General features: G+C 42.6%; 1 protein-coding gene across 4 annotated transcripts in view; it reads left to right on the plus strand.

The window, feature by feature from the left end:
* Positions 1 to 12343, plus strand: part of itga7 (integrin, alpha 7) — a 35354-nt gene that overhangs the window by 13699 nt on the left and 9312 nt on the right. For 2 of the 4 annotated variants that reach the window (XR_003931491.1, XM_030091886.1), the window contains exons 2-14: positions 1487 to 1614; positions 2538 to 2617; positions 3539 to 3794; positions 4972 to 5103; positions 8827 to 9034; positions 9207 to 9403; positions 10328 to 10416; positions 10568 to 10695; positions 10788 to 10883; positions 11003 to 11064; positions 11312 to 11481; positions 11663 to 11809; positions 11887 to 12002. Coding sequence is in view for 3 of the 4 variants with exons in the window: in XM_030091886.1 (XP_029947746.1) it covers positions 1487 to 1614; positions 2538 to 2617; positions 3539 to 3794; positions 4972 to 5103; positions 8827 to 9034; positions 9207 to 9403; positions 10328 to 10416; positions 10568 to 10695; positions 10788 to 10883; positions 11003 to 11064; positions 11312 to 11481; positions 11663 to 11809; positions 11887 to 12002 (1809 nt within the window). In the remaining variant the exon portion in view is untranslated. Of the gene's footprint in view, positions 1 to 1486; positions 1615 to 2537; positions 2618 to 3538; positions 3795 to 4971; positions 5104 to 5777; positions 5886 to 8826; positions 9035 to 9206; positions 9404 to 10327; positions 10417 to 10567; positions 10696 to 10787; positions 10884 to 11002; positions 11065 to 11311; positions 11482 to 11662; positions 11810 to 11886; positions 12003 to 12343 lie in introns of all 4 variants that reach the window. The other 2 variants (XM_030091887.1, XM_030091888.1) reach the window with 2 other exon arrangements.

Genomic DNA, 12343 nt, shown 5'->3' on the forward strand with positions numbered 1-12343 from the left:
GGATAAGAAGATATGGATTTTTTGGGCATTTTATTTCCTTAGAAATGAAATGTCATTTATTTTTGTCACTTTTCTGTGTTTGATTTCTGTATTTTTCTGTGTTGGTAGCTTGTAGCAGAGGTCAGACTGTGGTTTAGTAAGTGTGTAGACGCTGTCAGGAGATGATCTCAGGCTGTCTGCAAACCCCTCCCACTTCCCACTGCATGACATAAGACTACAGACTACTGCTACCATCGAGGATATTGCCATGATTACCCATCTTTTGTCTGAAAGGATTAAAGTTATACAGGGTGTAGCTACTTTTATGGATAGACTGTGTATTGAGGGGCTGCATAAAGGATTAGATTGATATGTATACTTTTTGAATTTCAAACTTTCGTTTTATTCTTAAATACTCTGGCAGTAGGGCTCTCGAGACAAAACAAGACGAAATTAAACCTGCAAGTTCATTTTTCCTGTAATTCAAACAAATTTAACACTCAAACTCTGCAAAGTTGATTTGAAAACAACACATTCTTTCTATAATATACATTCACGCCGTTCAATTTTCTTTATGTTATTTAATATTATTGTGGATCAACTGGCAAACTGTTCTGTTTTTCTCACTAAAACATTAAAGTGTGTTGCAGTCTGTCACATTTCAGTGTTTCTGATCAACCCCAGTAGGAATGGATGCACCTTTGATTCACATGATCAAGAACAGAGTGCAGCCAGTGTTGCAGTTTGTAAAATACACACAGCACTACTGTTCCTTTGTTACAGCCTCCTCTCTGGGAACACTCTGTAGATCCACGTCTACATGATCTGCGTTCCAGCTACAGCATGTACTGTATTTATAGGTAAAATACCCCACTGCCATAGAGATAGCTCTAAATTAAGTGTGTACATAATACAGCAGATATGAGAGGAGCCGCTGGTGGGAGTTTACTGCTAGTTTGCTGTCATGCAATCGAGCCAAGCATTTTCATTGCTGACATCCCTTTTATAATTACACTTAAGCTGTGGGGACATTTTTTGTTGAAGTCAGTTGAGGTCAGAGATTTGTCTCTCTCTCGTTTGTTGTCTTTTCTGTTCTGCACTGTGCTCTCCTCTCTTCTCTGCCTCTGTTTCCCCACGTCTCACTTCCATGCCTCGGCCACGGCTGACGGTGTTGGGTGGAATGTGGCTCAACATTCAGTTTTTAAATAGCATGCTAGCCTGAATCAGCCACTCCTAATAAGGCAGAGGGCAGTGACAGTGGACCCAAAATATCAGCAACCACTCACTGAGAATAAAACTTTTTCTGTTGATAGGGCGGCTGCTGATAGCTACTGTATGTTTCCTCAAACAAGACACGAAACACATGGCTCTGAGATCTGTTGCATGTTTTTTGCGTTTTACAGTTAGTGTGGTGACACTATCATCAGTGAGGATGATTTTCAAACTTTAAACACCGACAATGAGTCTTTGAGAACAGATGAATGAATTATGTGTGGCTTTTCTCCAGGATCCTGGTGGGCGCACCGCAGGCTGCAGGACATGGCCTCCTGAGGGGCAGTCGACCGGGAGCCCTGTTCAGGTGTCCGATCACGCCGGAGGAGTACGACTGTGAGAGGGTCGACATCGATGGAGACGGTGAGTTTCCTGCACACATAAAACAAGAAATAAATGATGGTTAAAATCAGCAGAATCAGCAAATACAACTCAGAGCTGTTGGACTCGTGTGTCTTTAAAGATGTTTATCCGGGCTGGCTGGTTTAGTCAAGGGAACAGCATGAACTGATCTACAAAGAAAAGGGATGAAAACATCTTCTCGGACACAATGAAGTCTGTTCGCCCTGATCTAGTTCCATTGAACTTTGACACGAAAAGCAAGAAGAGTATTCTGTGTGAAAACTAGCCAAGTCTACAGGGAACTTTGCAATGTCATGCCCTGGCCAGAAGAAACAGCCGCACAGACAAATACATTGTATTTAAGTATGCAACTGTGCAGAAAGTTTGTGACAAGTTGAGGTCGTATTATTTGGTATCTCTGTAGTAGCTGTAGTCAGTTTCAAAAAGGTTGAGGAGCACAGCTTTAAGGAAACATAATGAGCATTTTCATTGTTTCTCTCCACCATCAACTAAACTTACTCATATTGGTTTGTTTGGTGTTTCAAATGGTAAATGCTCTAAGACAGCTGTGCTGTTTATCATGACCATTATCATTATCGTCATTTTACTGACATATCAGTTCAGTGCGATTGCAAAGATGCAGTTTAGATATTTGTGCGAGACGAGCTCAGCGAAGCGACAGAGTTACTGTAATTACTTACAGTCATTGATTTTTTTAATTAGTATTTACTTGTAATTAGGTCGCAACAAAAGAAAACAATAAAATCTTTGGGTTTTAATTAGAATTTAAAAGCACATCCCTTCCCTATTGGTTTCAAAGTTTTTCAAATTGGAGCAAGTTGAATATAATTTCATATTGCACCTGAAAGGGTTTTTTTTCTTTTTCAAAATGTAATTTGTTTCCAGTATGGAAACCATCATTTCCGTCTGTTTTGCCCCCCCAGTGAGCCTGGACAGAGAGAGCAAAGACAACCAGTGGCTGGGAGTCACGGTGAAGAGTCAGGGGATCGGAGGCAAGGTGGTGGTGAGTAACCGAGGCGCCGTGTAAAACCATCAGAGCAGCAAGATAAGTACTGCAGAGCTGCAGGTCAGCAGGTCTTTTAACCATGCCAACACCGCTCGTCTCATTTGTATTATTCATGTTCCTATAAAGAATTGGAAGCAAAGATCTCTTTTTTCCCATGATATGAATGTTCTACTTATAAGAGCAGCCAGTGTTGTGTGAATTAAAGAGTTGTACACATTTGTAGCCACTAATTACTTTTGTAAACATTATCATTCATTTCACTGGTTCCAAAAACACTAAATGACTGATTGGAAAAAGTAATTTGTCCTTTACTAGTAATTTTCTCCATCTGGTGGTTGTAGTTGTGACGTTAGCTGAGCTGTCGCTGCTGTGTGGGTCACTCAGCTCTTTTCATGGAAAACACAAGAAAAAAGTAACAAGCCAATGGCCGGCTAACTGTGGCAGCATTATTAATCTCATAATAGTAATCAATGATAATTGGTAATTATTGTGTAACATTGCTATGAACATTGGTGTGCCATTGCTATGAATTTTATTAACAAAAGACAAATTGATTGTTGCCTCACTACAATATGTTTTATATTTTCCATACCAGAAATCTAGAATTAAACCAACATACTGTATGAAACTTTGAGGTTAAAATACATTAAAATGATGTGTTTTGTCCACTTTTCTTTTAAAGTAGCTTTACTGCCTGTGGTTTAGGTAAATATTATTCTCATCCATGGTATGTCCCATGCATTCCTCCCAGCAACTCCCCCTCTGGTTACTCCCGTCACCCAAAATAACGTAAACTAGGACCATTAAAATTTGACCAGATAAAACACTCCTATGGATGCGACAACAAACATAGAAGCTGCTGATATTTCTGATGTGCTTGGATTCAGGTTTTTCTGTAATGTCCCCATCTTTCGCCAGACCTGCGCTCACCTGTACGAGCTGAGGCAGCGAGTCAGCAGGCCCTCCGAGACCCGCGACCCCATCGGGCGCTGCTACGTCCTGAGCGAGGACCTGACGGAGCGGGACGACTTGGACGGAGGGGAGTGGAAGTTCTGCGAAGGTCGGCCTCAGGGTCACGAGCAGTTTGGCTTCTGCCAGCAGGGCCTGTCGGTCAGTTTCACCCCAGACAACAACTTCATCCTGTTCGGGGCTCCGGGGACGTACAACTGGAAAGGTACTGTGTCTGTCATTCAGTTCAAAAGGGCATGTCTTCTTACTCCTGTGAAAGTCCAGTGTTTTCTTCCTATGGTATTATGAGTGTTCCAGCATTACTCTTTGGAAATACAGTATGTCGGTTAAAAATCTGAAAAAGAAAATTAATTAATTAATGAATTAATTAGTTAATTAATTAATCTTGTAATTACTGTGAGCCACAGAAAAAAACACACCTCTCGGAAATACTGCAGTTAATTTAAAAGCTAATGAATGAGTAGCATGCACTTCATTAAGAAAAGCTCTGCGATGTATCCGGGGCATAAATTACAGTGAACAGATTGAATTGTGTTGCATGAGACAGATGTGCTGTGCTGTCGATTCATTCTAACTGCTTTACATTCAGACATACTGATTTATGCAGGAATTCCATGTTTGTGCAGGTAAGTGCAAATGATGTCAATGTTCTTTCACTGTGTTTAACTGAACAGGAGCCGGACTTCTTTAATTTTTTTTCTGAAAAAGTTATACAACAAAACTTCAAAACACATTTTGCTTCAATGGTGTGTTCATGCATTGAGACAAAGTATATCACAATTATGACTGTATTAATATGCTGGTTTGTTTGTTTTTTACCATCAGTCCCATTATGGTTAACAACAGACATGAAGGAACATTTAGTGTAATACATTCCTGTTTAAGGTGATCAAAATATTTGTCGATTACATATACGTTCCTGAAATAAATGGAGAGACCACCGCAGAGTTATTAGTTTGTTTGAGTTAAATGGGGATTTTTTATTTATTTCATGAAACAACCAACTGCATTAGTATTTACCAAATAACACAAATGGTCAAAATGACCAAAAACAAGTGTTTTCGGACCTTAAAGCGAAAAAAAAAGAAAAAAGAAAAGTGTGTTTAATATTTAACCACACTTTAATGTCGACTACCATTTTACTATTACATGTTGCTTAAGTTCTTATGCCAACCTGAAAGAAATTAGACTCAAATAGTGTAATTACTTTAAACTTTGACCAGAAACACATGTTGATGTGAGAATCAGAGTAGAGAGCAGGTATTTTGTGGAGCAGTAGTGAATTCATGTCTGTTCAAGGTGCTTTATCTCTTGTGTGAGGTGACGTGCAAATGTTTTCTTGTTGCTTGTGCTTTGCCCGCACCTTTCCCCCCCATTTCCAGGTGAGATGCGCGTCCAGCTCCTGAATCAGACTCTGCTTGACCTCGGTTTCTATGACGACGGGCCCTACGAGGTGGCAGATCACAAACAGCTTAATGCCCAGCTCATTCCTCTGCCCTCCCACAGTTACCTGGGTAGGACCGCCTGCTCTCCCTGCTCCCTGCAGGAGAGAGAGAGAGAGAGAGGGCCACAGGGGGAAGGATGGCGCCGGGGCTCAGACTGTACGCCCAGCATGCCTGACACGACCACGGGAACAAGGAACAGTAGCGACAACTGACTGCCTCTGGCCAGCTGAGGGAAAACTTACTTTAGTGTCCCTGTCATGCCCTGGAGATTATTTCTGGCTGAGCCTATCTGTGTGTGAGTCATAAAACCCTGAACATGTCCCCACCTCTCACTGAGGGCGGACATGTGGCCTGATATGAAGTCTTATGATGCCAGAACAAGGGAAATAGTGTAATAGTCCTCGCTCCAGCCATTTGAAAAGAAGAAAAGGAAAATCATGTCAGTTCTTTACGTGGGCGTTGTCCAGCATCCCGGCTCACGGTCTGAGCCTCAAACGTCATCTCTCCACCACAAACGCAGCGGTTTCACAGGGGGAAAAAAAGAAAAAAACCCACTGCGGCACCACAAAGCACCAATCAATCACAGCCTGTCTCACCTGCACCTCCCTCTCCTCCCCTTTTTTTTTTCTATCTTTCTTTTTTTTGCCCCTCACCATTTCACCACCCAATCACCGCCCCCTCCTCCCCCACACGCTCCTTCCTCTGTCTCCTTCTGCCTTTCCTCTCCCGTTTCGGGGCCATAGGGCTCTTGTTCATGGCTAGCCCCATTGAAGATGCACTACTGTACAAAACTCTGGAGCCCTCCACCCGGACTGCACCGTTTGAGGATGTAGCTCATAATAGCTACTTAGGTTTGTAGGCGTGACGTGTCGATGTTCGGACCGGATTGGGCTTGTAGTGGACCTAGTCTTTCACCTCTCTATTGTACGTTTGTCTTAATCCTCTCTGCTAATCTCACCTCGTCTGGAGTGCTGTAGGTTTTAGTGTGTTGTCTGTGTACAACGTCAAACCGTGTTATAAAGAGACAGCCATCACTAACTGTCAATTTGATGGATAAAACTTTGGTTTGATTATTCTATTTCAAAATAAAATGCTGATGGTTGTCTCTTTGAGTGGCAAGAGGGTGTTTCTTTGTCCCGTCCAGATCTCTTTTGTCTTTAGCCTGTCAGTCCTGTCCGTCAGTCTGCATGTATCTGTCCAGGTAAAGCTCTCCAGGGTAACTTGGTGGTGGGTTTTTGTATTGATTGTTGGGGTTTTATTAAAGTGGTTTGACGGTTTAACCCTTCACCCATGTACAGCAGCTGATCAGGTACAGCTCCAGCAGATTAGATTCTTCATCATATTCCGGCGTGTGAGCATGCGAACATTTTCTAATTAGTACAAAGCATCACTCAGCTTTTTAAAGCTTTTAAACTCTGACATGTTGATGGCTCCGTGCCCAGGGTAGTTAGCAATAAACGCTGTTGATTCATTTAGAGTGAAACAAATAATATCTCTATCACATTTATAATCAGTCTATCAAAGGACAAACAAAGAGTGACAACCACTTAAACTCTCATTCACTCCTGGGGTTAACCAGTTATCCTCAAATCCCTGTTTTTGGGCCCATGCATTCAAAGTCTGCACAGAAAGGCCCAACCGAGATTCAAACCCATTTCATTCTTGCTGTGAGTCGAGAGTGCTAACCACCATGCTAGTGTGTTGGCCCAGAATTGTAGCTTCTTCCAAACATGGAATTTTCTTACTAATCGTAGCATATGCTGAATTCCTTGTGGTAAAAGTTCCTCTGTTATTTTTAGTAATGCGCTCATAACAGCACTGTTATAGTGGATAAAGAGATGAGCTGCCGATCATCAGCACATGATGAAATAGTGTTTAAATTACATCAAGACCGTCGTGTCTCATTCTGCAGTTTAAAAATTAATCAGGTAATTTGCATTATTGCATCTTAAAAGAGGTAAATCACAATAATATCTAAATTTTGGATGAAAGAAAGTGGAACTTTATTTCTCTGAACGTGTTGGTATTTAGTCTCTGTTTGTTATTATTCCTGCTTTCCAGTTATTGTTTCTCACTGAGCGTCTGGATCGGCCATAAACGTTTTTTATTCACATTCCTCCGAGCCCGCTCACCTCCTCTGCCCACCATATTGAGCCGTCGCCGTGACAACACTAATTCCCACATGACCTTTTAGCCTTCATTTATAACTCACATGCTTCCATTGATCCTAACCGAATGATGTGCCACACCTTTGCATGCTCACTGAAATAACTGAGAGCGTGGCAGATATTTTTGACTTTTGTAGCTTCTCCAGTGTCACAGGAGTCCAGCTGTGGACGACAAACAAGGAATGCCTTCATTCTAACATGTGGCTCGCCGAATGAATGAAAACACCCTTTAATCTCCACCAAGGCCAAATCAAATTGAATGTGACTCTTTTTAGTGAGCTGAGGGGACAAAAGCTGTTTTACAGAAGCTTGATGCACCAAATGAATGGCTACAGTCCTTGAAAAGGTTGTTACAATGAATGTGAGAAAAACCTTGCTGCTCTGTTAATTTAATGCACGTTGTTACTGCAGTTCTTATCTACGCTTCCTCAGATTAAAAGAACATTGTGACACTTTCTTCAGCCTTGGTTTTACCTCGCTGACTTGATTTGACTTTACTTGGTGCAGTTGTACAAAAAGAAAATATGAGAAGAAAAGTCAAAACATATTTTGGAAATATGTATTTTACTTGTATTGTTTTGGATTACATGTATGCTAAATCAATGACTAAGCAGTAGATATTTCAAACCTGATAAGTATGGAAGAGATTGGAAAAATAAGTCAAGTGATCATGTGAATTGGAAGAAAACCCTCAACATTTTAAATGACAAACACTATTTAGACATCAGTCTTTTGTCTCATGCAATAAAAGCAAATGCTGTTATGGTTACCACAGTAAGAACCCCTCCCTCACACAAAAAGCTTTTGCTCCATTGAGCTTGCTCTCCCTGTTTAGCTTTACAGTGTGAACCCTGTTGACCGCCTGTGTGTTAAAAGCCACCCTGTGTGGAAAAAGCAGCACCTTTTGTGGGACTGCTGGGTTTATATGAGCTGCAATGTTGCATTCCGCACCTGCCGTCCTGGAGCTGCTCGCTGTTTGTCTCTGTTTTGTCTCCATCTGCATGTTTACTCAGGACTAACAAATGTCCTCCGTGTCCCCCCCCCACCCCCCATCCTGCATGCGGTCAGTCATTCATGTTTGGAATGATGTGTGTGATTTTTCACGGCACGACGAGGAAAAAACACGACTTTGTTACAAACTGCCCCCCTCTGCTCTCCTCACTCAGTCATCTGATTTACATGCAAGCACGTCCTCGCATTCCTTCACACACACACCACTCAGACATAAAAGTGTACATTTTTTTTGAAAGTGCACAAAGGAGGAGATCCTCTTGGCAATAAATCTGTTTAACGTCCACCCACAGTGTTTACTTACTGCCTCCACCAACATCGTGAATCTCACGAGACATTAGAGGGAAGCCAATATGTCTCCCTCTCTTACTGTCGGATGGGCCTCGCTGCTTTTCCCACACGGCACACAAGACATTTACGCCCATCATGAGTTTGGCATAAAATCAATGGTCACTTAAGGCACACATTTCATTAGTAGGAAGATGAGCAGAACATGGCACACTGAGAGGAGATGAGTCTCCGAGCCTTACGGTCAATAGTAACCTCTGACCTTTACCCCTCCCTCCTTCGCCCCGGCTCTTTCTTCCCTCCTTCCTCGTTTCTTTTCTTCTAGGATTTTCCGTGGACTCGGCCATGGGGATAATGAGCCTCGGGGAGCTGACCTTTGTGGCCGGAGCGCCTCGGGCCAATCACACGGGGGCGGTGTTGCTGCTGAGGAAGGACAACGTGTACCGGCTGGTGCCGCAGCACATCTTCTGGGGGGAGGAGCTGGCGTCTTCGTTTGGTTACTCGGTGGCCACCACGGATCTCAACAACGACGGGTGAGAAAAGCCTGAATAAATTCAGAATGATCATCATAAAAACAAATCTGAAGCAGAAATCTTCCACTAAATGTGTTTTGTTAATAAAAGTCTAGCATTTCTCAGGTTTGCTGGAGAGAAGCTTTAAAAATGGCTACTCAAACAAGTCTTTGTCTTCTGTTTTTGTTCATAGCTGGACTGACCTGATTGTCGGCGCTCCAAACTTCTTTGACCGTAAAGCGGAGATCGGTGGAGCAGTCTATGTGTACCTGAACCCCTTCGGTCACTGGGACGACCAGGCCCGGCCCATCCGCCTCAACGGGACGTACGACTCCATGTTTGGGATGACGGTCAGCAGCGTTGGGGATCTGGACCAGGATGGTTATGGAGGTATGAGAAACGCCTCTTGTTTCTACAATAAAGTTATGTGTTTGAAGCACTGAAAGCCATAAATGGAGAAATAATAGACAAGACCGTGATTCCAAAACTCCAAATATTTATCACAAAATCAGGAACATAATATTTATTCAGGAGTGTCTTTTCTCCTGTAGTTTGCATTTCGATGCTGCAGCATTATGTCCAGATAGAAATGAGAAGAAAGCAACAGAGAGGTCCACATACCTGCCCTTCTGCCAAATCATTTTTATTGCAGCGGAGATTAGATTTATACTTCAGCTTGGATTCTTTACAGAAATAAACACAGTTTGAAGACAACCAAGAAGAAAAAATCTTGTACAAACAACTTTTCTGAGTCCTGTATTCTGGAGACTTCCTTCACATGAATGCAGGCCCATCAGCTCGGTGCAGTGCAGACAGTCGTTCACGTTGCTCTCAGTGTTACCATGAACTGTCGCTTCAGGAGCCACCATTGTGAACTTCATGCTCTAGTCTCATGGCCACCTCTCAGGATAAGGAGACAACAGCGCTGGCTTGAGTTTATTTACAAGGACATATTGGGTAAACCAAAACGAGCTCCTTATCTGGGCCGCCTCATGTCTCCAGCCAGGAGAGGGAACAAGTCCCACTCACCACAACCAATCCTCTTCAGAGTTCCCAAATCCACTCAAAGCAGCAAGAATAAATCTGTTACTGACACAATTTAAATGGATTGCTCATAGTTGCCCCACCTCTGATGAAATCATCCATATGTGTACAGATTATACAGAAATTATATTTCTAGGCCACATAGATGGGAAAAACCTAAGGGTTTTTGTTTTGTTTTGTTGAATTTGTTTTTCTTGTCTTGTAATACCTCCCTTCAGGATATGTGTCTTTTACATAAATATACTGTATATATCTCTTTTTTTAATCTAGATATTGCTGTCGGAGCACCATTTGATGGCGATGGAAAAGTTTTCATCTTCAGAGGTTCAGATGCTGGAATTGAGACAAAGCCTGCTCAAGTAAGTTTATTATTATTATTGTTGTTTTTTTATTAGAACCATGAAGCAAAAGTAGAAAAGATAAAAAATAAAAATAAAATAAAAAAAAGACTGAGCACAAAGAGAGATTTGAATGAACCTAATGTAAATATATACTTCTTTGCACTATCAGGTTCTGGATGGCCGAGATTTTGACGTGACACGATTCGGCTACTCCATCTCAGGTGGTTTGGATATTGACAGCAACCACTATCCAGACGTGGCGGTGGGTTCGCTTAACGACTCTGTGGTTCTGTTCAGGTGAGGGTTTATTAGTTCTCAAATCGAAGCTTTGGAGGATTGTTAACAAAAAGTTTATGTGACACTTATGCGTGTTCCTGTGCGTCCTCCAGGTCTCGTCCAGTCATCCATGTGATCAGAGAAGTATCTATTAACCCTCAATACATTGCTCTGGATCAGTTTAACTGTAAGGGCAGAGACGGAGTCTGGTAAGAATCTACATGGCCTCCAGAAGGAAATTTTTTTAAGTATCTTTCAGTGACTAAGCTTCTGTGAAGCTCCTAAACAGGTGTTTTTTTTTTCCTCTCTTCCACTTTCCTTTTTTTAGCGTGGAGGTCAAGGCCTGCTTCACCTTCATAGCCCACCCAGAACACTACTCACCACGCATTAGTAAGTCGCACCTCCACCGAAGCCCCTCACGGTGACTGGAGTCATTTCTATTTACAGGAGAAAGTAACCCAAGAGTTTATTATGACTGAATCACAGCTGTGTAACACTGTACCCCTTCAGATGAGCGTTTCCTTCAAGTTCTTCCCCTGGCGGGCTTTTAAGTGCTCTCTGTGTGCATCCTGACATTTATTCCTATCAACCCCTCGGCATCCCTCGACGTATCCCACCTCTTTCTGCCCCCTCGCAGCTCTCACGGTGCTCTTTGAAGCTGACACCGAGCGCAGGAAGCTGGGCCTCCCGCACCGGGTTAACTTTCTGGGCCGCAGCTCACTGGATCCGGAGTACACCCAGACAGAGGAGGTGGATCTGCAGCAGCAGCGTCACCCTGTGTGCACCACCGCCGTCTTCCAGCTGCACGTCAGTAACTTACGTCTCTCTCTTCCTTTTACTCATATAGGCACCACACTTTGGGGACCTGTTTTTAAACTTAGCTGAAACTAAAGTGTCTTTGTTAAAACGCCAGCTGAGCATACACATCTGGATATAAAACAAGATTGTTGTTTGTTGATCATCGTTGTTTTATTCTCTGTTGGTCCAGGACAGCATCCGGGACAAGCTGCGCCCCATCTCGTTGGCGATAACTCACACGATCAAACCTGTGCCACTGCAACGACACTCTGCCAAGAAGCTGGCGAGGCTGCCACCCATCCTGAGCATCTCCCCGTCCAACACGCTGCACTCCGAAGTCAGTAGCAGGTGTTTCTAGTTCATGTTCAGTCCAGTGCAGCTCAACATTTGTCTGTTCTTTTTTCCTCCCTGAAGGTGAACTTCCTCCGTGAAGGATGTGGCCCTGACAAAATCTGCCAGAGCAACCTGAAGCTGAGCTACCAGTTCGGCACGCAACCCGTGAACACTGACCTCTTCATCCCTCTGCCATTGTTAGTCCCTGCCTGCTGCTTTTCTCTGTGAACACACGCTACACCATGCATTACCAAATATTAAATATATTTTTGGTATCCTAGAAATCAGCATTGCAACTTATATATTCCCGCTTTTTTACTTTCACAATTAAAATGTCAGTGTTAAGCCTTTAATTAAGGCCACAATAGATTAAAAACTACATTTAAATATTTATTGAACAGAGAAAAATCCATTTAACATTGTTTAATATAAAATATTCCAAAACACATGTAAAGCGCACAGGCTTCTACAGTCAAGGGTTATTTCCAAGTCCAACAGTTACTAAACAGTTCAAAAGGTGCAATGAAAGTGAAAGAAA

The sequence above is a fragment of the Salarias fasciatus genome, chromosome 5, assembly GCF_902148845.1.
Source record: "Salarias fasciatus chromosome 5, fSalaFa1.1, whole genome shotgun sequence".
In the NCBI taxonomy this organism is placed as follows: domain Eukaryota; kingdom Metazoa; phylum Chordata; class Actinopteri; order Blenniiformes; family Blenniidae; genus Salarias; species Salarias fasciatus.